At 47.5% G+C, this 25,886-nt stretch overlaps 2 protein-coding genes across 4 annotated transcripts in view; one reads left to right on the top strand and one right to left on the bottom strand.

The window, feature by feature from the left end:
- Positions 1 to 1,474, top strand: part of PFKP (phosphofructokinase, platelet) — a 65,178-nt gene extending 63,704 nt beyond the window's left edge. For both annotated transcript variants that reach the window (XM_081061836.1, XM_081061837.1), the window contains 2 exons: positions 681 to 783; positions 1,074 to 1,474. In XM_081061836.1, the coding sequence (XP_080917962.1) occupies positions 681 to 783; positions 1,074 to 1,221 (251 nt within the window). In that variant the 3' untranslated portion in view covers positions 1,222 to 1,474. The remainder of the gene's footprint in view (positions 1 to 680; positions 784 to 1,073) is intronic.
- Positions 1,475 to 2,617: 1,143 nt separating this feature from the next.
- The window catches only part of PITRM1 (pitrilysin metallopeptidase 1), a 31,341-nt gene continuing 8,072 nt past the window's right edge, over positions 2,618 to 25,886 (bottom strand). The window contains exons 8-27 of one of the 2 annotated variants that reach the window (XM_081056423.1): positions 24,972 to 25,098; positions 22,653 to 22,741; positions 21,801 to 21,929; positions 21,062 to 21,175; positions 18,778 to 18,874; positions 18,156 to 18,290; positions 16,962 to 17,100; positions 13,212 to 13,328; positions 11,814 to 11,946; positions 10,685 to 10,805; positions 10,504 to 10,580; positions 10,113 to 10,278; positions 9,732 to 9,832; positions 7,403 to 7,523; positions 6,625 to 6,696; positions 6,011 to 6,123; positions 4,768 to 4,893; positions 3,722 to 3,867; positions 3,255 to 3,357; positions 2,618 to 3,174 (exon numbers count right to left, since the gene is read on the bottom strand). In XM_081056423.1, coding sequence (XP_080912549.1) covers positions 3,081 to 3,174; positions 3,255 to 3,357; positions 3,722 to 3,867; positions 4,768 to 4,893; positions 6,011 to 6,123; positions 6,625 to 6,696; positions 7,403 to 7,523; positions 9,732 to 9,832; positions 10,113 to 10,278; positions 10,504 to 10,580; positions 10,685 to 10,805; positions 11,814 to 11,946; positions 13,212 to 13,328; positions 16,962 to 17,100; positions 18,156 to 18,290; positions 18,778 to 18,874; positions 21,062 to 21,175; positions 21,801 to 21,929; positions 22,653 to 22,741; positions 24,972 to 25,098 — 2,320 coding nt within the window. In that variant the 3' untranslated portion in view covers positions 2,618 to 3,080. The remainder of the gene's footprint in view (positions 3,175 to 3,254; positions 3,358 to 3,721; positions 3,868 to 4,767; positions 4,894 to 6,010; positions 6,124 to 6,624; positions 6,697 to 7,402; positions 7,524 to 9,731; positions 9,833 to 10,112; positions 10,279 to 10,503; positions 10,581 to 10,684; positions 10,806 to 11,813; positions 11,947 to 13,211; positions 13,329 to 16,961; positions 17,101 to 18,155; positions 18,291 to 18,777; positions 18,875 to 21,061; positions 21,176 to 21,800; positions 21,930 to 22,652; positions 22,742 to 24,971; positions 25,099 to 25,886) is intronic. The other variant, XR_013993802.1, reaches the window with a different exon arrangement.

Here is a 25,886-nt window from a genome sequence, read left to right on the forward strand (position 1 = left end):
TCTTGATCAGTCTTACGAGATCTGGGTGTTTATTAATTTCCGATGTTTGACTTATACAAAAACAGCGATGTAGAGTTTCAACTTTACTTTTCAGAGAACTTTGACACTTTCTTAATTTGTTTTCTATGTTAACTTATGCTTGTTTCTTCCTACTTTTTGGATTTACTTTTCTTCTTTTCCCAGTTCATCTAAGGATGCTTATCGTAGTACCTTCTAGCTGCTCACAGTATGTACAAGCAAGCATAGTTTATTAGCATTTAGCTCAGGTCCATCTTTCTGCAGTTCAAGCCCCTTTTCCTATTCCAGTGGTTAGTGAGCTATGTATTCAGCACCTTACTCCCTGTGAAGCGTCTCACTGCCAAGAGCAGGTAACAGCCCCTCCCAGGGTGAGTGTGGAGTGAGGGTGGCCTGGCACTTACCCATCTGTGCCTCCCTCCTCCCTAGTCCCGAGGGGACTCCCAGGGTTTCTCTGCCCACCTCGTGGCAGCTCCTGGGGAGCCTGGGTGTATGGCTTCCACCCACGGAGCTGTGAAGGTTCTGACTTCTTCCGCCCCCCACAGGACTCCGCTCCCTACATCAGTGAGCCTTCTTTCCCACCTTTCCTTCCTTCATCAGCCGTTTGACCTGCCTGTTCAACACGACCAAGTATTCGGTGTCAGATCATTGTCTATCTTTTCTAGGAAAAAGATTTGTAACTGATGATTCCATCTGTGTGCTGGGAATCTGCAAAAGAAACCTCCTTTTCCAACCTGTAGCAGAGCTGAAGAAGGAGACGGACTTCGAGTAAGTAAACCGAACGTCACAGGTGTAAACCTTAATGCCATTAGGACTGGACAGCGGGTCCTCAAGGGCAGGGGATGCCGCTGTCACCGTTAATCTGTAAGTAACTATTGGAAGTCACTCATTTTAGTATTTTAAGGAAACAGTTAGCTAATACAACGTTTAGAAACAGGGCAGGGAGGGTTTGTAGAAATAGAAATAAAATGGTTTCACTGGACCTCTGAAAACTGCCTTGCCCTCCGACTTCATTGGCATTGGGTGGGGCACTCACCGTTGCTGCCCCCCGTTTGCAGGCACAGAATTCCCAAAGAGCAGTGGTGGCTGAAGCTGCGGCCACTCATGAAGATCCTGGCCAAGTACAAGGCCAGCCTGGAGGTCTCCGACGCGGGCGACATAGAGCACGTGCAGCGCCGCGGCCACGGGGAGCCTGCAGCCATCTAGACACCACCGGACCTGCACCGTCTGGCGCCGCGTGGACTTCCTGTTTACCACCCGTTTTTGTAACACTTAAGTTATTTATGAGCATTGTGCGTGAGTGTTGTCGCCTTTAATCCCTAACCACAGAGCACCCGTCCTGTGCCCTTCACACCCCAGGGGCGCCGGGACTCCAGGGACTTGTCTGCTGTCCCTCCCACTGTCTCCCGCTTTAAACTGTGCACTCCCGGTGGAATTAAACGTTTGGCTAAAGCTCCAACCACAGTACTAAGTTTCTTTCAGTTTTTTCATTGGGCATTTAGACCTCAGGCTCTGGGGGTAGTTTTGTGGGCAGATACTGGCAACATATTTTTAGAGGGATCATGAACTAGGCTGCACAGAGTCACAAAGGAGAAAGGCAACGCTGTGACACACAGCAAACGGGGGCCATGTCAAGTGTGCAGAGCAAGCCCTAGACCAGGACACCAGGTGAGGTGACCCAACTGCGGCCGCGTGGTCCCTTCTAAAGTGGGACCATGTGTAGCATTAAAATCAGACCCCGCCAACGTGTGCCTCGGGCAAGGTGAGCCTCGTCCCAGCTGCACACGGAAGGCACCGTCCCTGGAGGACCCGTGTAGAACCCTCTGGATGACAATGACACATTGGGCCTAAGTAAGACGTGTTATTTAGTGTCGAGTGAAAAGCTTCTCTGCCTCTTTTCTCCGGTCTCAAGTCTGAGACAAGAAAGTATCCGCCTGTCAACTCGCCATGGGGGAAGGACCCGTATGGAGAGAAGGTGGATGAGCAGAAACACAGGCAGACCTCGGAGACGGGGTGGGGGGTGGTTGCTGCCAGACCATCAGAGTAAAGCGCGTCAAAGTCCTAGAACTGTTACATTATCCTGTAGCCAGTGTGCAATGGCAGTATGTCTAAAACAATATACGTACCTTGATGAAAAACACTATATTGCTTAAAAATGCTGACAATCTTTTGAGCCTGTGGGCAAGATGGCACCCAGAGGCCTGCCGGGTGCAGGGCTGCCCCAAACCTTTGGTCTGTAACACACATCTGCCGAGTGCAGCCGGGCAGGGTCTGCCTGGGGGCTGTGTAGGAACTGAGGAGCACATGACAAAGGGCTTCGTCTGACAATGTGAAGTAACACGGGCCAGAGCCCTCCGGTACACACCAAGTGGGGAGGGAGCACCTGAGATCTCACTCCCGGGCGTGTGGCAGCACTTGGGCTCAAATTAACTCAGAAACAATTTTTAACAAAACGTAGAGAGAAGTTAATGCTTATTAACCCCGAACACAGCAAGTTCTCGCAGGGGATCCCGTCAGGCTGCTCTGTTTATCGTGCGTCTGTTCAAAGACTTAACCCCCAACCCCGTCCTTGCTGTGACTTTCATAAACCAAGGCAGATGTTGGAATAGCTTAGTTCGTTTATTCATGTCACTCACTGATTTTTTAGTAAAGGCCCTAAAAGTTACTTTACCAAAATGTCATTTAAAACAATGACTAAAAGCACAGGTAGGTCAGAGTTGCCTTTTATTTTTAAATGTTTGAAATAAGTGTTGTAGGATAAATAAGATAAAATAAGTGTTTCTATTAGGAAGTCTTACAGTAGTGTGCATCTCTGGCATTTAATACAAGATTATTTCAGTTTCTTCATCGTCACAGTATTGCCGCCTGCTTTAAGAGAGAACTGAGTTTTGGTCTGACTTGCCAGACAGCACGTACTTTGGCAAAATTGTCAGAATGCTAAATGACGATGGTATTGGGGAAGAACCATCACTTTTCTGACCTTTCAAATTACATTTGGCTTGGGCTTCCTTCTCGGGCCTGTGAGCTTGTGGCAGCTAAGGCCCGAGCACAGCTGGAGCTGCTGGTCATCTAACTATCCAGGATGGGTCGTTGGCGATTTTCATGTTCTCAGGCCCCAGCAGCGCCAGCCCGTGAGGGCTCCTCCCGATTCCCAGGTACCTGAAAGGGAAAGGGGGTCAGGGCCGTTTCCATGACAGGCGCGTCAGGGTCACAGGCTTGGGCCACAAGGTCATGCTCACTTGTCGCTCACGTCGATGAGGTCTTGGCGGCGGACAGCGAAGAGCTGCTCCCTGTGCGCCTGCTTCAGCTCGTCCGAGAGGCCGTACAGGAAGTGGTCCATGCCTGAAAGGGACACAGGTGAGTGACGGCGGAGCTGAGCCTGTTCCACGGGTACCAATGGACACATTGCCAGCCGAGGGCCAACCGTGGACCTTCACTTTCCCACAGAGCCACTCTCCTTTGAGGCGGGGAGGAAGATGAGTAAGTGAGGGCTACGCCGGGACGGTCTCTGCCCCACGTGGGTCACACCGCCCGGGGCACTGACAGTGCACTCACTCAAGCTGAGATGACAGGACGTGACCCCTTTCAAGTGGCAACACTGAGGTGTGCACTCAAGGTGGACGTTGGTGTGTCCCAAGGATGGGGTAGAGGATGGGGACATGACTGAGGACCGCAGCCTGGAACTGCTGCTTACCCCTCCCCATACCTTTGCTTGAGGGGGCCACCGGCGCGTCCACATGGGAGAACACAGACAGCTTGGCCTCGTCAATGTCCTGCTGTGAGAACCTCCCAGATCCGGCCCAGTCAACGGCCTCTGCAAAAGCCTGGAGCGTTTCTGCTGAACGTGGATCCCTAGGAGACCCAAAAGGTCAGCTATTCACACGTCTGCCAATGGAAAAGTGAGTGACAAGCCAGACCGACATCACAGCTCCAACACCTCCTAGTTGTTCTCAGTGCTTAGTGCAACGGCCCACTGACAAACCAACACTCTGGCAATGCACGCCCAGCCACATGGGCCATGGGACACCCCTCCTCCGGGAGGCGCGGTCCGTCTACCCGTGTCCCGACCAGCCTCTGTAATGTCATTAGAAGAGGAAGTCGGGTGGACGGAGGAACGTCAAACTGAGTGGAGGACTCATGGAGAAACGCTACGAAAGGTTCAACGTCAACCCTCACTTCCACAAGACGCGCCCAGAGTAGTCGCCCATAAGTGGGCCAATCGGAGCCTTTGCCGTCTGAGGGGAGACAGCTGCAGAGCCCTTTGTCCACACGGTACAGACAGCCCAGCTCGTGCTGAGGGTGGGCCCCGCTCCCAGCACCCACACCAGGGAGGGCCACACAGTTGGCAGGAGCAGAGAGAAGTGCGTTAGCAACACAAGCAATCTGCCCCTTCCCGAGTGTCAGAGTACGCGTTCAGACGAGAGCCACAGAAAAGGAAGACTTCCTCTAACCCGGGCAGGCTCCTCTGTCTGTGTCCTGGAGCCCAGCAAGCTCAGGGTACCTGCTAGTGAAATGCACTCCCCACGCAATGCCAGGATTCATGGAAGGCACAGTGTTCCCTGTTCTTCCCCACTGTCCCTAGAACCTAGCAGCCAAAAGGACACTGCTGGTGTGGCTGAGTGCTGAAGAGCTGGAAAAGGGGGACAATCTTTTTTTCAAGTTCACTCCAATGTATGACATGACACTGATTTTAGAGTGAGTGACTGTCACCGACGTGAGATGTGTCCATATGTATGAAATAGAAAAACTCACCTATATGAGTAAAACGTGAATATTCCACTGTGGCTGAGTTTAGCACCTCCACCATAAGCACCACCTTTTTCTCGAATTTCTGTGTGCAAGAATTTAGCAGTCATCAAACTTGCCAGGATCTTAAGACTGAAATGAATGATTGGAAAATGCAAGTTAAAAATAACACGGTTGGCAGGAAAGTGTCGTATATAATAATACAAAGTTATCCAAAAAGGTGGCAAGGGTATAATTCAGGGAAAACAAAAACAAGAAAACCACTTTGTAAAGTAATATATATCCCTCGGTCTCTTTCCTCAGGAGAAAGCCTGAGGAAGACGACATTTCACACAGCGGCTTGGGTTTGCAGGGTAGAGGGGAGAAGGCGTGGGGGACAAGCCTGTCACACGCTTCCGGCTCTGACACTCGGGGCATTTTGAAATGTGTGTGGAGCATCATTTACTTAAATCCCACATCAGCGTGTGCGTGTGTGTGTGCGCGTGGGAAGCTCCTGGCTGGTCTGAGAGGCCTTGGAATATGTATTCTGTACGTTCTGCTAACTTACATGATGAATGCTAACAGCTGATGTCCTGGAAGGGAAAAGGGTGGTTCTAGAAAACACCTTCCCAGGACAGAGTGGGCAGGGCCGCATCCCGACATGACTGCCATCCGTGGGAAGCATTGCCTTCACTCCCCGAGATAACACAGGCCCGATGAAAAGCTAAACGGAGGCGTGAGTACATGTCCCTAAAGAAGTGCCGCCCTCATTGGGGACCCCACACCCAGGGTCTGACGCAGGGGTCCCAGTCCTGGGCTCATGGGCTCTGCTCTCTTCACACAGACTGGGGTTTACCCTCCGTGTGTTTTTCTCTGGAAATTTCTATTACCTCTGTGTTTCCTAAGGGACACACATTCACTGTTGGAAAATTCTAAATACAAAAAAGGCAAAAAAAACCCAAACAAACCCAAAATCAATAACCCCACTACCCAGGGGGTACCTCTTGAAACATTTTAGTGTTTTAAATCTTCATATTCTATCCAACAGTGGAAACATACACCACTCTTCCTGATGGCCTAGCTCATGTCTATTTGCTACAGAAATAGAGATACACTGAGAAAATCACATTATGCTTACATTTCCTACATTAACTTTTCCGGAACCCAGAGGCTCCACTCCCCTCCGCCCCCCAACCCCACTGAGTTTTTGGGTTTCTATGTGGCCGCCCTGTCCCCTTGAGTGGTGTCGTTTTCATGCCCTCGCCTGTACCTGGCGTGGTCTGGGTCTGTGTAGGGGGCGGTTCTGACACATTCGCCAACGTAGTTCACGGGGAACGGGAACAGGAAGTGCGTCTTCATCTGGCAAGGCCTGAAAGTGGGGTCCTGGGGGGAGGCCAGGCTGTGTCACTGTGAGCTGGCTCAGAGGCGCTACCCACAAAGTCCTACTTCCCATGGGAACCTTCCGACCTTGCCACAGGCTTCAAGAGTAATCATCAGGCAGTTAGAAACACGTCACCCACGTCCTCTGAACCAACCGTGGACTGGGCGATCACATCTTTCCCTTTTTCCCAGGAACAAGGTAAGATGCGTTCTCTGTGATGACCCAAACCGAATGCCCCAGCGAGCCACTCTGAGTGGCAGGGATCACACGGCCAACGTGGAGGTGAATTAACGAGTCGGGTAGTTATGTGAAAACGGGTGCAGCGATGAGGCCGCATGAAGGGACAAGGTCTTCATGCACTGGGACAGGAGCCAGGACTCGTGGCTCCTGCATCCCAGCGCAGGCAGGGACCTGGCAATGGGGGGCAAGCCACCTGCTGCAGGGCGGGCACGGACGAGCTAGGGACAGCTGGTTCTCAAGTGACCGGGACTGGGTTAACTTACTGTGATCAGCTTCCTGAGGACCTGGGAGCCACTAACGTGAGTGCTGCTGCCCAATCCAGTAGGTGCAGGTTTCTGAAAATAAAACGTTTCCAAGAGAAATGAGAAAAATCCCAACTTACTTGAAATAGCTAAAAAGGCACACTGCAGAAAATTCAGAGGCAATAACGTGTTAGGGTGCACTTGCTTAGGTGTTTTACATAACAGTGTTTTCATTACATGTGGAATTTCCTGACAGGTTTTCGGATGGTCAGGGAGCTGCAACACACCCTTTGCCCCTTCCACCACGTCCCATCAGAGGGAGGGCTCTGGGAAGACGGGCCGGCCCATGTGGGGATGAGGAACCAGGGACGTACGAGCAGAGAGCAGAAGTCCGTCCTCTGCAAAACCTGCAGACTTCTCAACCTGCCCCTCTACTGGGCCCGGTGAGCTGGCTCACACCCACTTTGTAAGCGAATCATGGTGACTAGAATGTTTCAGCTGTCATTACTCTAGCGACACGGTGTATCACTGAGTCAGGGAAAAGCCTCACCGCCAGCAGAAAGACCAGCTTTGTCAGGCTACCATTTTTGGCTGTTCTTACAGGAGCGTGTCCCAGTCTCCAGGGTTGTTCCCCATTAGTGACAATAGGAACACTGGGTCAAAGGCCAAACTACACGGTGTGAAGTCACTTCCAACTGGACTGGACTGAACCCTCCCTGTCTCCTCACTGGCAGTGGGGATGTCGGGAACCCCTGTCACACACAGGCCCTATGCGGCCTGGCGCCTGGCCAGCTCTCACCTGTACCACCTGTGGGGGCTCCTGCTCCTGTTCCAGTCGCCTCTGCCCCAGGCTTCTGAGGAAGTCTCCCACCACCCGTTCCGTCTGAGACATCTGCTGGGGGGTCGCATTCACTGAACACCTGTGTAAAGAATCACATATGTGCAGAAAACCCTTACTACAGAACATAAAACTGTTTCACCAATTCACTACATCTTGTATAAACAACAAAACCAAAAAAAGATTAATATGAGGTGTGATTAAAAAAATACGGCAAACGATTAAATAAATAAAAATATTACAGTAAAGGACACATTGTCATTAATCTCCCTGAAAATACTCCCCTTCGCTTTGAACACGTATCCCATCATTCTTGCCACTTTCTGAGGCAGTCCTGGAAGTCGTCTTTCCTGAGTGTCTTTAGTTGCTCTGTCGTGGCTGCCTTGATGTCCCGAATCATTTTGACTTTGGGGAAGAGCCAGAAGTCACACAGTACCAGATCTGGTGAATAAGGTGGATGAGGACACACCGTAATGTTTTTATTTGACAGAAATTGCCGTATACCAGAAGTGATGTGTGACACGGAGCGTTGTCATGATGGAGGATGATTTATGGCACACTTTAAAACACACCTTCTCTCAACCGTAGCTCACACTTGACTCACTGCACCAAACAAGTTGACACTTGTCACACACTGTTCCTAAGGTTCCGCGCGCCACTTTCCGTATTGAAGATCCCTGCCTTTCCATTGGATGACATTCTGTGGCAGCATTTACTGTATTGTTTGATCACAACAGAAAGACTCCGAGTCACGCATCTCTTCTGGTACATGGCAACTTCTGTTAAATAAAAACATCACCGTGTGTCCTCATCCACCTTATTCACCAGATCTGGCACCATGTGACTTCTGGCTCTTCTCCAAAGTGAAAATGATTCAGGACATCGAGGCAGCCACAACAGCACAACTGAAAACACTCATGACAGAGGACTTCCAGAACTTGTTCTATAAAGTGGCAAGAACGACGGGTTAAGTGTGTTCGAAGGGAGGGAGAGTATTTTGAGGGGGATTAATGGCAATGTGTCTTTTACCGAAACAAATTTTTTAAATTTAAACATTCACTATATTGTTTTATCGCACCTTGTACATTATTTGTGTGTAAAATAATGCTCAAAAATGTTAACAAGAGACAGTAGCCAAATATGGAAACAACCAGAGGCTACTTGACCAGTCTCTCAAGTGTCAGAAAGCCCTGACGCCTTTAAATGTTTCCCAGATGGTAACGGCCATCAAGACGCAGAGACAGCGTTTCTGACTAAATCCTGTTCTGAAGACTCAAGGAGACTGTCTGCCAACACCTTCAGACTTACACCTCAAGTGGAAAGCTTAAATGCCTGCCTGAGACAGCATCAGCCTGAAGGAGCACACAGGTCAGTGTGGCAGGGTCACCAGAGCACTAGCTGGCTGTACGTCCTGCAGCTTCTGTGGAAGGCGTAACACTATCACACAGCAGCTACGCGAACTGCACAGTACACTGACGCTTTTCTTCTTTTGGCCTGTCCTAAATTTATTTATTTGAATTGATAGTATGTACCATTAAAGTACCATAATTATTACCATGTCCCAACTGTCTTGCCATAAAGCTGCAAACTTGTGTGTTAGGGAGGAGGAAACAGAAGGTCCCTGTGGCTAAGTGGCTAAGACGCCATGGGTGGAGGGTCAGTGCTGCCCAAGGATTGGCAGTCAGCTTGGCCCCGGCCAAGGCCCAGCGCTGACTTCGGGGCGCCCCTCCTGCTGCCCAGATGGTCTGAGGGCACCTGCCCATGACCCCCAAGAACCGATGCAGGAAGACACTGGCACGTTCCACGCGCAGCCACAAGCTAACCACAACCTGTGTCCTGGGAGCGAGAAGCCGAAAATAGACGAGCTGCTCCTCACAGCTGAATTCCATCCCTGCTCACCAGCCTGAGGGCCTAAGGCCCACTATACACGCATGCCCTCGAACCGTTGTGTAGTATTTACACAAACTTCACGTTTTTGCTGTGGCCTCCCTGATGGCTCGTTGACAGGACACACACTGTCACTTTGGGGAGCGACATGACAGATGCATGCATTCAACCTAGGACTAAGTGAGCTCACGGTCTGCCCCCCCTCCCACAGCTTATTCAACTTAGTGTTTTGTTCCCAGATAAAATGCTCTTTATTATCAGAACACGTGGGGGCCCAGAACTGACTCTGTGGCCTAAACGAGCTTTCTTTCTGGAACTCCCACCTCCGTGCATCCGCCCACGATGCCGAAGGAAATGGGACGAACCGAAAGTCTCTGCCCAGAAACCAAGCACGAGCCCCTACCTCATATTCTCGCAGTTTAGTAAGTACTTCTGGATGCGCGGGAGCTTTTTCAGGACAGGTGTGACGTCTGTCATTTCTGCGATGCTCTTCATCAGCCTCACCTAAGTCAAAGGGACAGCACCTAGAGACAGCGCCTGTCCCCAGCCTGGAAGCCAGAAAGCCTGGGTACAGGGGCCGTGTGACTGCATGTGAGGTGCACTTGCCTGCCTTGGGGAGAGGGCCTGGCGGGGGTGAGGAGAGGAGCAAGGTACTCAATCTAGTTCCCCAGGCACTCTGGTCACAGAGTCAGCTTTTGTGGGATACAGACGTGGCACCAGAGCCTAGCAGCCCCTCTGAACGACCCGCTAACGCACAGTATCCCACTTCCCCTCGGTTCGGTACCTGCTCCATCCCACTGAAGGTCTCCTGCAGGTCCCCTGCGGGCGTCAGGGTCCTGCTGGCACAGATGGACGCGTAGAGGTGCCCCGAGTCTGGGACCCCATTGGACAGCTCTTGCGCGGCCATTTTCACCAACACCCTGAAGTGCTCTTCCTCCTCAAAGCACGGGCTATGGGCACAGAAAGGTGCCCCGGTCCCCACTCAGGCCCTTGCCACAGCACGGCACATTCCCAAGTGTGAGCGTCACACAGGGCAAACATCCTCCCGTCCTCGAGGCCTTCAGAACGGCCGCCAAACGGGCTCTGAAGCCGACAACCCGAAGAGCAAAGCCCCCCTTCCAGCCACAGGAGAGCTCTGGTCACCCCGGGGCTAACGTCTCGGTAAATGCAGTCACCTGTTGAATATGTCGGCCCACAGACGCATCATGTCCAGGAGGTTCCGGTCCAGGCAGAAAGAGGAAAACAGCACACCCTATAGCAGCAGACAGGAGGCCTGAGGTGCGAGGCCACCCGCAGAAGACCACGCCGCGGAGCAGGCCCCCAGCCGGCCCGCCGCGCCCTGCCGCGCGGCCCCACCTGCTCATAGGCGTCCAGCTGTGAGTCGTCTGGCAGCACCTGGGGAGCCGCGCTCATGCCGCCGGTTTTCAGCTCTATCTGCTGAGCCTGTTGTCTGTAGTCCAGGCTGCCGCAGCCCAGTCTGGGGACAGCAGAGAGGGTCACATCACCACTGTCTCGGCCCATGTCCCGCATGCTGGCCCCAAAGCCGCCGGGGACCACGGCAGGCCCTCTCCCGGGGGGAAAGGCCCGCTCGGGGCTCACCAGTGCAGCACCTTGCAGCGGACACCGACTGCCTCCCCACTGCGGCTGTCCAATGCCCCATGGGGCTTCCCTACACTGTCCTCCAGAACATTCTGACAGACACCCTGCTCAAACACTTGGTAGCCTCGGGCCAAATGTGAACAATAAGCCTTCCTGCACTTGTAAGAAAAGCGAACGTCATGTCGACATTGATGAGGCTTTTTGTGAAAAACACTCTAATTGCTGCTCCTGACGCAAGAAGCAACAACACCGTAGGATTTTTCTAAAAACACGGGAGCCAGGAGAGAATGAGCGATGGGCGCCGTATTTAGGGATGGGCAGAGGACCCTGGGACGTCAAAGGCATGTCTCCTTATGAGTCCCAGCACCTTGCTCGTGCGTGGACATGAAGCTGGAAGGGGACCCAGCTGACAGCTCCCCTCGCCGACCACTCAGCCCGCCACCCTTGGACTCGGAGACCCAGCAGAGGGACAGGGACACACGCCTGTATTCTCAGTCTGCTCAGCTGCTCACCCAGGGACGAGGGGTCACAACAGCAACGTGGTGGCAGAGAATCCACACCATGGCCACCCCAGGCCCACACATCAGATTTACTCATGTTCTGATGCAAAACCATCATTCTTGTCACAATCTTAGAAAGAGCCCAGTCCCCGAGGCACGTGTACCTGAACTACTTCACATCCAGGTTTACAACTGTGCTAGCAAAACAACCCCACAATTTCCTAAGAAAAATCTCAACAAATACACCATCCCCTTTACACACTAACAACGCTATGGGTCTTGAAAGTGACTGAGGGAGACGTGACCATGGGCGCAGGGAAACACACACACCAGGAAGCGGCAGGACGACGCAGCATGAACGACTGAGGCGCCCAGACGGGCCTTACTTGGTGAGGACGCTGCAGAAGAGCGGCACGTAGGGCCCCAGCTCGGGGGGCAGCGAGTGCAGGCTGCAGAAGGCGCGGAAGTAGACCACGCCATTGGTGGGCTGGGCGCAGTACTGCACCGGGACGTCCCCAGCTGGAGAGACAGAGACACGCGACTTCAATTTTCAGCAGTAAAATTTAATCATGTGATCCTTGGTCAGTATTTTAAAATGCTGATGCTTTTCAAGGGTGGAGGTTTAACATTTATGTTACTGAACAGACACTAGTCATTTGCTGTAACTCAGACAATTTCCCTGTTGATCTTCCACTGTGGTAACAGCTGAGTCTTGAAGAACGCCCTGCTTTCTGAAGAACCAGCGCTGGGAAGTGTCCTTCGGGTTTCATAGCCACCCAAGCTGGTCCTTGCCTCCTTTACCCAGAGGGGACTGACAGTCATTCCTGCAGCATCTGACCCCACTCCCCACCCAACCCAAATGCCACCCATCCTCCCTAACAAGTCCCCAGGCCCCTGATGGCCCAGTGTGCAGCCCCCGGCACAGGGTGTCCATGGTCCCCAGCCCCTGGGGGTGGGTGGTGGCTGTGCATTCCATTTTTATGTCCCTCAACACAGTGCCCTAACCAGCAGAGGGACGCAGGCGCTCGCTGATGACAGCCTTATCCTTGTTCTGTAATGAACACTTCGTGACCCAAATGGGGGGATTAAAGGTCAGTGGGACGTTGACCCTACTTTCCAGAGGAAAGGACCACATGCCAACAGATCAGACGTGGTGAACACGACAGTCCTGTTACAACCAACAGGGAGGAGAGGGACGCCCCTCGGACGTCAACGAGGAGCTCCAACACAATAGGCTCCGAATCTACACGACAGGGGACGGGTCAGAATACCCTCAGGACAGGGCTAGGAAGTCAAGTCATGTCATGTGGAAGCTAAGTGTTCACCCGCACAGGGGACGCTGTTCCAGACAGAGGCCTCGAAGTGACAGACTAGGGAGGAAACCGCGGGACAAAATGCACGATGGGATGCCAGCAGCCTGCAGCTCCCTCCCGTTCTTCACGCTGGCATACAGGCGCTGTGAGGCATTTCCAGGTCGTCTAGGTGCTGTCACCTGTCCTAGCCTGATGGCTGAGCTGGAGAGCACGCGCAGCAGGGGCTCAGAGGGGGCCTGTGTGCTTTACGAGCTGCTGTCATGCCGCGGCAGCGTCACCCAGACCCTGACTCGGCGCCCTGCCTGAGCAGACAAGTCCACGTCACTGAGTGGTGTGGCCACCTAAGGAGACACCAAAGGCAGGACTAGGGAGCGTGCGGCGCTCCCACGCTTCAGGACAGACGTGCACACCTGACTCCATGGGCCCGTGACGTCCCCACAGCCCACACCACGCGTGCCAGAGCTCACTGACCTGCTGGGACCACTGCCAGCTCCGTGAACGGGATGCTGCGTTCGATGTCCGACACCTTCAGCGCGGGCAGACATGAGGCATCGTGGGCCTCACTTTGCTGGGTCTGTAATTCCAAACCTTGGAAAAGTGGGGAGTATTAGGGTGGCAGCGACTGCCAGGCCTGACGTCCTGTCCTCTGTCACTAAGCCACAACACTTGCACCGCCACTCCCACGAGCAACAGATGCAGGGGCATGAGTACCCGCTCGCAGGCAGCTCTCCTAAGCTCATCCTCAACGAAAGCAAGGGACAGTTTTGCTGGGAGTTAGATGCTTGGCTCAAGCAGGTTCCCCGCCCTCCAAGTTGTACACTAGATAAACTCATTTCAGAGTTTTCAGACCATTTCTCAGTGGACTAAACTTTAGTGACTTTTGTATTTTTTCTTACTTCAGGTTTACTAACCTCAGCAAAGTCCTTGTATCACCCCATACATTTCACAATGCTTACAAACCCACGGTCTGGGCCTGCTCTGCGCATGGTCTGATGGGTTGCGAGAGGCCCCCCCATTTCCCGAGTCTGCACAGAACCGCCGGCCCGGCCAGTGGGGGATTCACGCGGCCCTGTGTGACCCACGGCAGAGCTGACAGGAGCAGGGGGAACAGACGACAGGGTTTAAAGTCCTGTCACACACAGAAGTGCATCATGTCACACGGTAACGGTGCCCTGGAGTCTGACCTCCACCTCCACGTCCGGCTCCCCGAAGGTCCCCAAGAGCCACAGACCATGGAACTGGCCTGAGAGAGGTGGGAGTCAGGGCAGCTCGTCACAGGCCATGCCCGGGCTGTGCCCAGGTCCCAGCACAGGCTCACCCGCTCCCTTCCAGCTCGGCCCTGCACACATTACACTCAAACCTCTAGGACGATCACAGCCCTCCTCACCTGCTGTCACCCTGCCCCAGTCATCCAACTGTCCCAAGCCCTTGTCCCTCAGACGTTCTCTAATTCTGCGTGTTTGACTTGAAAATGCCAAGGCCTCCTGGTGTCTTCACCTGCCCAGCCCTGGCGACAGCTCACAGGCCCACCTCCTGGGTCCTCTGAAACACCCCCGGCGCTCTCTGAATGCACGGAGCCCCCTCACCAGGCCATGTGCTCCCAACTGCAGGGCCACACCCCTTCCCAGTACATAATGTTACACAGACACCCTAAACTGGAAGGTTAGTGTTTAACACATCAGATGTGAGACCATTCCCATTTTTCCCTTGGTGCAAACCCACAGTAGCCTTAGGTTCCTCCCACGAAGTGCACACCTAAGACTTCCTGACCTGAGGGGACCACTGGGTGCACTGGCAAGTGTTCTCCTTCACGGAACTCTGCCACCATCTGTAAAATGCGATCTGTAAGAATGCAACCCCTGGGGCTGCATTCGTTCACACACGGTGTGGACTAGAGTAACTGGTTTCCTTTAAAACAGAGAACGCCCCACAGCAGGCCAGGAATCTGTTCACTCAGGGAGTGTCCATTCTGTTGCTGAGGTGTGAAATTATGTCCTGCGCAAATTAAAAATGGGAGACAGTTGTTTCCACGTCTTGGCTATTGTAGATAATGCTACCTGAACATAAGGGTAGGTATGTCTTTCCGAATCAGTGTTTTCGTTTTCTTTGGGCAAATACTCAGACATGGAATTGCTGGATCATATGAGCATTCTAGTCTTAATATTTTAAGGACCCTCCATACTGTTTTTCATACGTGCCATATCCATTTAATTGCCATTTGTGACGAGAGAGATGGATCTTGAGACTATTATGCTAAGGGAAATAAGTTAGGTGGAAAAGGATAAGAACCATATGATTTCACTCATGTGGGATATAAAACAAAAAAAGTAACCAACAAATAAGACATTCATAGACACAGACAACAGACTGGTGGTTACAAGAGGGAAGGGTTTAGGGGACAACAAAGAGGGTACAGGGGGTCAAATATATAGTAATGGATGGAAACTAGACCTTGGGTGGTGAGCACACACCAGAGTGCACAGATGTTGGATTATAATGCTGCACACCTTAAAATTAGAATGTCATTAACCAATGTTACCCCAATAACTTTAATTCAAAAATATCTTCTAGAGAAACAGCAATAGCAAAAAACAAACAAACAAAAACAAACAACCTCCAAGACAAAGCAATGGAAGATGGATGGGTGGGAACTCCATCAAAATAAAAAGCTGCACAACAAAATAAAATATCAACAAAATAAAAAAGCAATCTATAGAATGGGAGAACATATTTGCAAATCATATAAGGATTTAATATATAAAATATATACAGAATTCATACAATGAAACACAAAAAAACAAACAATCCCATTAAAAAATGGGCAGAGGACCTAAATAGACATTTCTCCAAAGAGGACACACAGATGCCCAATAGACATATGAAAAAATGCTTGAGGTCACTAATCACCAGAGAAACGAAAATAAAAACCACAATGAGATACCCCCTCACTCCTGTCAGAATGGCTGTCATCAATAAATCAACAAAGAACAAGTGTCTCACTTGTATGTAGAATTTAAAAACAAACAAACAAAAGAAAAGCTAGCTCACAGATATAGAGAACAGATTGGTAGGTTGCCAGAGCAGGGGTTGGGGTGGGAAAATGGGTGAAGGGGTCAAAGGGACAACTTCCAGTTATAAAATAGTAAGTCCTGGGGATGGAATGCACAGCACGGTGACTATAGTTCATACTGTATGTTTCAAAGTTACTAAGAGAGTAAATCTTAAGTGTTCTCATAAGAAAAACAACTACAACTCTTTGGTGACACGTGTTAACTAGAAGCCCTGTGGGGATCAGCTCACAATACATACATACAGCACTTCACGTGCACTGAAACTAGTGTGTCAAATATACCCCAAACAAAAAACAAAAATGGAGACGGAACCTGTCATCCGGCACTCACAAAACACAAGTCGGTGTTGTTTCATTCACAAAGAACACGTTACATTTACAGAGGAGCTTCAAACAGCTGTGCGTCTGACGAACTCAGAGATAGAGGTTACATGCTGACCTTTACTTTGCCTTTACCAGACTAAATCACCTCCAAGTCAGTGTGACCAAAATGGGGGTGTATCTGTGTGCGCACCATGCACATATTTAACAGGCCGTATTGATATATAATGTCCACATGATGCAATTCAGTTGCAGAGTTAGAATTCAATGAGTTTTGACAAATGAATAATGGAACCATCAGGTAGGTCATGACACAGCATATCTCCAGCACCCAGGAAGTCCCCTCGGGCTGGCAGCAGGCCACCCCCTGCCCCACTCCTGGCTCCCAGCCTGCCAGTGCTTTGGCCATTTCCAGGGTTCATGAAAGTGGACACCCTCAGTGGGTGTTCTGTGTCTGGCTACTTTTCTTCAGCAGGATGTCTTTGACATTCATTGATCTGAGTGTGCAGTATTTTGTTCCTCTTTGGGGCTTAGCACTATTCCATTGTGTGGACATACCAGATTGGTGGTAGTGTGTTGTTTCAAGTTTTGTGTGGACATAAGCTTTCCCTTCTCTTGGGTAAATACTCAGGAGTAGGGCCCCTAGGCTTTATGGTAAGTGCATGTCCAACGCTGTAAGAAATTATACAACGTTCTGTCTTCACCGCACCTGCACCACACGGACCCAAATGGAGACTTCGCCACAGCTCATGCCCGTACCCCTCACTGAGACGAGACCCACCTCCTGGGACCTCCCAGCTCACAAATAAGTGTCCAGGGAAGCGTCTGACCTTTTTCATAGATCTGCTGCTTGTCTTCCAGGGAAAGAGAGCTGACCTTTCGCTTCAGTTTTTCTGTTTCCATTTGTGTTTGTTTCTCGGAATACTGGTCATCTGGTGTCATTGATAAAGTCAGCTTATGCTGATTATTCTGCATCAAGCACAGCAACCAGAAAGCCACGTTACAGGAGACTTACCAAAGCAGCCTCCAGCAGTGTGCCCTTGGTCCCGAGTGCCACTGTCCCATTTTCATTAGCGACCACAACAGAACTCACCTCCCCGTGGTCTTTCAGAAAGTAAGAGCCAGATAAAATTCTCCCAACCATACCTGCGATGCAGTAACTACGTAATCCACATGTGCTGTTACTACGGGTATTAGGATGGCGATTATGGTTCCTGTGTCGGAACCATACATGCAAACAGTCAGCATTGTCTTTATACCTTGGCTGTACGAGGAGACTTTGCACTTTTCAGTATTATACATTTCTGACTTTAGTCTGAATTGCAGACAACATACAAGAAAATAATTTTTATCTGGTCTTTATTACACTATTAATCTCTCAAAAGGTGAGTTCTTCATTATGTTATAAATTATGAGGATAAAACAGATGCTGACGTAACATAATCATGTTAGGTGACATAACATGCTTCCCTGATTCATTTCAACAACTAAACACACACACACACAACGCTCACGTGTAATCCTACAGAGAGGTGGGAGTGTTAGTGCAACAAACACTTTATGCAAAGTAACTCTCAATAACTCAGCCGTCCTACCCCCTTGGCCAGGTCTCGTAAGTTCTGCCATACTATCGACTGGGGACCACGACCAAGAAAAGAGGCCCAGGAGTCTATGGAAGCTAAGGAGCCAGGCTCCAGGCGGTGCTTCACCAAGAACCAGAACAGTCACACATATAGGCCACTTGCCTCCTATTCTATACGTTCTATTAACAAACTAGACCCCAAACACATGCAGGTATTTGTTAATACATACATGCATATTTTCATATAAAAACAACAACTGACATCTGAGTCTGGAAAATTGCATTTTTAAGTTAATATGAGCATTTAAATTTTTAATAATTAAGAAATTACATCACCTATTAACAGAAATTGACTTAAATATAGATTATATTCCTAATGCTGTTGTCATTATTATAAAACTCAACTTCAAAATTACAGACTTAAATTCTCCCGTTTTCTTACCTTAAAATACTGTTTCACTTTTTCTTCCAAAAACTTGGGGTTTTCCTTGAGGCACTGCCTGAACTGAGCCACGTGACGTCCCAGCTGCAGGAGCTCCACAGGGTCCCCATCGTGGTTCCAACAGGAAGCTATGTACTGGAACAAAGGGTGTGAAATCCACAAAGCGCGTTACTCCACACACTCTTCCTTAGCTCAGTAACTACCAAAGCTATGACATTTGATTAAGATCTGCTTTTCTATATTTAAAAAATAAGTCATTCTTTGATTAGAAGAAAAACTAAACTCATTTTAAACCTTGTTTTCCTATTAAAATAAAAAAGCTCAAGTTTCAAAATTATTTTTAGAAAATACAATTACCAACAGATCAAGAGTTATCATAAATCCCCGCTATTTAAAGTGTTCCATGTAAATCTATTTTACATAAAAATAGCTGTCAAGAAACACTTAAGCTAGTAAAAAGACAAAATATAAAACTAAATTAAAAATAAATTTATGTCAGATCCAAACAACATTAACTTTCAAGGTTCAAATGAAAGATGCTATGAATAGTAACCTGTATTTTCAAGAACCACTAATTATAAAAGTAACATAAAAAAGACAAGGTGGGTGAGAAATTACACACAGACGTCAGGGCGAGTCCAAAGCTGACAGACTGATGCTTCATTTGTATTTCAATTTTATGAAGTAAAGCTTCAATTCGATCACCTTCAAATCCTTTCCTAAAGAAATATTAAGAATGGAGACATTGAAAAGAAATAAATGTTTTTACTACAAAGCTACAATAATCAAAACAATATGGCATTGACAAAAAACAAACAGACCAACAGAACAGAATTGAGTGCCCAGAAATAAACCCACACATATATAGCCAACAAATTTTTGACGAAGGAGCCAAAAAATACAATGGCGAAGTGAAGAAAGGGAAGAAACAGTGAAAATAGTGAAGAAAGCCTCTTCACTAAATGGTGCTGGGAGAATTGGAAAGCCACGTGCAAAAGAATGAGACTAGCGTGCTGTCACCATATACCGAAATTAACTCAAAATGGATCAAACACCTAAACATAAGACCTGAAACAATAAACTGCATAGATACATAGGTACTGAACTTATGGACCTTAGGTTCAGAGAGGATTTTATGAGTTTAACCTCAAAGGCACAAGAAATAAAAGCAAAAATGAATGAATGGGACTATATCAAAATAAAAAGCTCCCGCATGGCAAAAATAAACCATCAATAAAATAAAGAGGCAACCAACCGAATGGGAGAAGATATTTGCAAACAACACCTCTCATAAGGGGCTAATATCCAAAATAAATAAAGAACTCGTACAATTCAACAACAAAAAACAACCCAATTAAAAAATGAGCAGAGGACATGAAGAGACATTTTTTTAAAAAGGCCGTAACAGACAGCCAATATGTAGACATGTGAAAAGATGCTCAATATCACTAACCATCAGGGAAATACAAATAAAAACCACAATGAGATACCACCTCACCCCAGTCAGAATGGCTATCATCAATAAATCAACAAACAACAAATGCTGGCGCGGATGTGGAGAAAAGGGAACGCTAGTGCACTGTTGGTGGGATTGCAGACTGGTGCAGCCACTATGGAAACCAGTATGGAGGTATCTTGAAAAATTAAAAATAGAGCTACCTTATGACCCAGCAATTCCATTTCTGGGTATTTATCTGAAGAAAATGAAAACACTGATTCAAAAAAAGGTACATAGTAGCACCCCTATGTTCACTGCAACATTATTTACAATAGCCAAGATATGGAAGCCACCTAAGTGTCCATCAGTAGACGACTGGATAAAGCTGTGGCACGTTCATACAATGGAGTGTTGCTGAGCCATAAGCAGATGAAACACTGCCATTTTCAACATGGATGTGTCCTGAGTATCATGTGAGACAGGCAGGAAGGGACAAGAGGCGTGTGATTTCACTGATGTGGGATATAAAACAAAACCAACCAACAAACAAACAAACTCATCGACACACACGAGTGGGGGTTACCACAGGGGAAGTGGGAGTGGGGAGAGGATGAAGAAGGTAAAGTGGTCAAATATATGAAAGAGACTAGTCTCTGGGTGGTGAGCACACAATGCAACATACAGATGATGTGTTACAGAATTGTCCACCTGAAACTTACACAATGTTATTAACCAATGTTACCCCAGTAAATTTTAAAAAAGGAACTACAAAATTCTCAGAATAGAAAAAAGGAGTAAATCTTTGTAACCTTCTGTTAGGCAATGGTTTCAAGTGACACCAAAAGCACAAGTATCTAAAGGAAAAAAACAGGTAAAGTGGACGACAACAAAAGTAAAACCTTTTGTGCTTCAAAGGACATAATCAGGAGAGCAAAAAAATACGTCGTATAATGAAGAAAATATTCACAAATCATGTGTCGGATAAGGGCCTTGAATCCAGAATATTTAAATAACATTTACAACTCTATAAATAAATTAAAAACACACATAATCCAAATTAAAAAATGGACCAAGAAATGTATATTTCTCCAAAGACAGTGGCCAATGAGCACATGAAAAAAGCCATACGTCATTAGTCCCCAAGAAAATGCAAATTAAAACCACTTCAAGCCTACCCAGATGGTTCGAATAATAAAACCCAGAAAATTAAAAGGTCTGTGAGGACTGGAACGTGCTGAAGATGAGACAATTGGACCTTCACATATGTTGGGTGTGGTGTGGGCATTGTGCAATCACTGTGCAGAACAATGTGATTTGGAAGTTCCTCAAAAAGTTAAAAACTGTTACCGTATGAGCCAGAATTCCACTTGGGTGATGGAGGCAACAGAAAGGAGAACATGTCTACCACTAAATGTAGATAGCTGAACAACGGAGAAGGCAGGGGATCAGAGCAGAGGGCTGTACGTACGCAATGACGTCCTCCAACGTCCTGTCGATTATGTCCCGGACTATCTGAATGTCCTTGTCGGCCATGCCCTGCAGGCCCACGCTGAAGTAGGCCTCCCTGGTGTGGCCGTTGTACCTGGAACCCGAGAGGAGAGCATGCACAGAGCCCGTGGGGCTCCCACCACTCACTTACCACACGCTGTTTAAAGAGAGCAACTACGCCAAGGAACGGAGCTAAGAGCATTGACTCTCAAGTCCCACACAACCAAGCCAACGAAAGCAGTGTCGTCCTCAGACATCTGCTCTCAGACATAACTGGCCACATTACATTCGTGTCCTTTGAACATTTTCAAACATCATTACATCTCAAAAAGAGTTAGGGCAAAATAAATGTAGAAATAGATAACTGCTGAGTGTTACAAAATCTTAAGATTTCAAAATATATTTAATGAGCTGACTTTTAGAAAAGGCCGCAGTATGCCATTCTGAGATCGTGGAAGTGTCATTTTCTCCTTTCTTCGTTTTTCCCCAAACCCCCCTGCTGCAGACAGAAGCAGCTTACTGAAACCATAAGCTAAGGCACAGCTGTGTGCTGGCATGATAGGGCCGTCCTATAATTGTGGGATGTGAAGCAGCTTACATCCCTAGGATGCCAGGAAACCCATCCCAGGTGTGACAACCAAAAACATGGCCAGACATTGTCAAAAGTCAAAACTGCTCCCAAAGGTGAGGTACTAATGTGACCCTGTGATGAAGCTTACCCGACATCAGGAGAGAAGTCTGTGCCGAGCCCAGACTCGATTAAGGCTTTGTAGAAGGGGGAATTGGGTCCACCGATCAAGAGGGAAGACAAAAGGTTCAATGTGAAGGCTTCGAATGTATCAGTGATGCTTCATTTAAAAGGGGAGAAAAAAGAGCAAAGTGTTGTCCCTTATGTTTTCAAACTCATTAAAACCACTACCACACTGCCACTCATTTCCAAAAAAGCTGATGTTCTACTAGACGGTCTTGAATTTCAACCTCTATTTGAATAGCTATACGGGCAAAGGCGAGGAACTGTTTCTCATACTGGGGGTTGTTTTGGACTCGAACCATGAGACAGTTGGGCTGCACATTGAATGCTGCTGCAGGAGGGTGCCGAGCGTGTCTTCGCCTCTAAGGCGCTGTAAGCACTACACGGCAGACAGGAGCCGGGTGGAGATGGGCAGCCGGGAGCACACAAGGCGATGGGCGTCCTCGGCTTGCACACTCTTCCGGCGTCCAGTCTCTACAGTTCGAGTCGTCTGTGCCTCCAAACTGCTGAGGCAGCGTGCACAGCCCTCTTCTCATACTCACACACCTGTGACCCCAAATGTTAAGGACCGCTGCTCTGAGTCAGTCTTTCTCTAGGAGTGAGACTTACAATGCAGTGAGAAAGAAGTGACTTTTCTTCTGCACGGCTACCCAAAGCCATTTCCCCCCAAACCAGCCCAGACATTGCTGAAAATTCTCCTGACACCTACCACCGGCTGGAGCCCTGAATCCCAACCACCCACCATCCACACCAGTGGAGAACGAGAACCCACTCTGACCCTGATCACCTGCATGTCTTCTCCTTTTGCACGGATACTTACTCTGGCAAGAGGAAGCTGACACTGACGGTTGTCTGTTTAGAGGAATCTGCAGCCAGTGAGTCTGGGGCACAGGTGATCTGGAATTCCCTCTGTAAGATGCGATATGTGAAATAGGCAGAACATGAATGAATGGGTTCACATTAGGTTATGTAGATGTGTAAATGGTCTGAGAAAGACTCCCCCAAAACTACTAGAATAAATGATGTCAGTAAAGTTGTAGGATACAGAATCAACATATTTTAGTTGTGCTTCTACACAACAATAAAGAATGATCAGGATAAATTAAGAAAAAAATCCCATTTACAGCTGCATCCAAAGTATAAAATACCTAGGAATAAATTTACCCAAAAAGAGGTGAAATACCTGTACTCTGAAAACTACAAAATACTGAAGAAAGAAACTGAAGTTACTAGTAAGTGGAAGGATATTCCTCGCCCATGGATTGGAAGGATTAATATTGTTAAACTGTCCATGCTCCCCAAAGCAATCCCTATAGATTCAAAGCAATCTCTATTAAAATGCCAGTGGCATTTTCCACATATCTAGAACTAATAACCCTAAAACTTATATGGAACCACAAAAGACCCCAAATAGCCACAGCAATCTTGAGAAAGAGGAACAAAGTTGGAGGTTATCACACTACCTGATATCAAACTATATGACAAGTAATCAAAACAGCATGGTACTGGCATAAAAACAGACACACAGATCAATGGAATGGAATAGAGAGCCCAGAAATAAATCCATGCCTAAATGGTCATTTAATCTATGACAAAGAAGGCAAGAACATACAGTGAGGTCAAGACAGTCTCTTGAATAAATGGTGTTGGGGGCATGGAACAGATACATGCAAAAAAATGAAACTGGACCACTTTCTTACAAAATGCATAAAAATAAACTCGAGATGGCATAAAGACCTGAAACTGTAAGACTTGAAACTATAAAACTCCCAGAAAACATAAGCAGCAAACTCTCTGACATTGCTCTTAATTATGTCTTCCTGGATATGTCTCCTCTGGCAAGGGAAACAAAAGAATAAACAAATGGGACTGTATCAAACTAAAAAGTTTTTGCACAGCAAAGAAAACTGTCAACGAAACGAAAAGATAGCCTGCTGAATGGGAGAAGATATTCGCCCGTGATATATCCCATAAGGGGTTAATATCCAATCTACTAAATTAGTGCAAAAGTATCAGATTGGTGCAAAAGTAATTACGGTTTAAAAGGTTAAAAATAACTGCAGAAACTGCAATTACTTTTGCACCAAACTAATAATTACGGTTTAAAAGATTAAAAATAATTGCAAAAACTGCAATTACTTTTGCACCAACCTAATATATAAGGACCTCATACAACTTAACGTTAAAAAACAATCTGATTCAAAATGGGCAGAGGACCTAAATAGACACTTTTTCAAAGAAGACCCACACAAGGCCAACAAACACAAGACACTCAGTATCACTGCTGAGAGAAATACAAATCAAAACCACAATGAGATACCACCTCACTCCTGTCAGAATGGCTATCATCAATAAATCAACAAACAACGAGTGCTGGCGCGGATGTGGAGAAAAGGGAACCCTCATGAGCTATTGGTGGGATTGCAGATTGGTGCAGCCACTACGGAACAAGTATGGAGGTATCTCAAAAATCTGAAAATGGAACTACTTTATGACCCAGCAATTCCACTAATTCCACTCTGGGGTATTTACCCCAAAAATCCAAAACACTAATTCAAAAAATTATATGCACGCCTGCGTTTACTGCAGTGCTGTTCACAACTGCCAAGATACGGAAGCAACCCAAATGCCCATCAAGAGACAGTTGGGTAAAGAAGAGATGGTCCATATACACAGTGGAATATCACTCAGCTATAAAAAGGAGGAAATGCTGCCATTTGCAGTAACATGGATGGACCCATAGCGGGGGGTATTATGGTGAGTGAAATAAATCGAAGACAAATACCATATGATCTCACTTACATGTGGAATCTAAAAATAAAAACAAAACAAAAAAATGAATAAACAAAACCAAACAGAAACAGACTGTTAGGTACAGAGAACAAGCTGATGGTTGCCAAAGGGGAGAGGGTGGTGGATGGGAAAATAAAATAAAATGGTCCAAGAGATACTTTTTTTAATTAACTTTCTTTTCAAACAAATAACAACCTTCTGTAGGCTTGAGAGGATCTTACATACATGCAGAGCCCATAACCCCGTTTGAAAAGCAATCCTATCATTAACACCCAGCGTGTCTGTACCCTGCGTATTTGGCAGACAGGGTAACAGAACACTGAGCATGCTCTGCGCGGCCACTCACCGGCTTATCCCAAGGCTTCTGAGGCGGCACCGCGGTGCTCGGCTCGATTTTCTGGAATTTACTCAGTGCCTCTTCATGAATTTGTTTCAGATGCTGTTCTAACGGAAAACTGCCGTAAGTGAAGAACCTGAAATTTCGGGAATGTACTTATTAGTCTCTTTTAGTTTTAAAAAATTAGAAATCAACCCATATGGCTTTTTGTAGGAAGGTAGGCATACAACAGCTGGAACAAGCCAGTTCCATAGTTAAATGAACTTTATACAGGAGTATATATTTTTTCCATTTCTGAGTAGTTTACTAACACCAGAGGTCTTCCTCTTTTTTTTAGAAGATAGGTGGTTTAAACAAAACACACATTGTACAGAACGACTGAAGGTACATTTGGCAATAATTGCTCTTTATTTTTAACCTATTATAAAGGTGTTAAAAAAAAAAAAAAACAGGTAGGAGCTATGTTAAAATTACTTTGTAACCTATTCAGCCAGAAGGAAAAAGTTTAAAATGACAGTGTTGATCTTTTCCTTCAATACGACATTAAAATTTTGGGAACTAGTGTCTTACAGATCCTTTAAAAACTTCTACTCAAAGGTTTAGAAAGTGAAAACCAGGAGCACGAGCCCCTGGCTCCCGTGCAGACACTGGTCTGTGAATGCCTGACCCATTTGGTCGGACGCCTTGGGACATGACCAGCTGCACATCTGGGGCAGGAGCCTGGATTGGGGCGTGGGAGGTGAATGGCAGAAACCAAAGAGGTTACTGAAGACTAAAAACTTAGAAGGACACGATGAGTCTGAAGGAGCTCCCTCCAGCCAGAGTTGGGACATGAGCATAAAAAATAAATTAAAAATTCTACTTGATCACAACCTCAGATATATACACATATAAAAATAGGTGCATGGGTTCATAATGGTAAAT

The sequence above is a fragment of the Rhinolophus hipposideros genome (genome assembly GCF_964194185.1).
Source record: "Rhinolophus hipposideros genome assembly, chromosome: 1".
Taxonomy (NCBI): Eukaryota; Metazoa; Chordata; class Mammalia; order Chiroptera; family Rhinolophidae; genus Rhinolophus; species Rhinolophus hipposideros.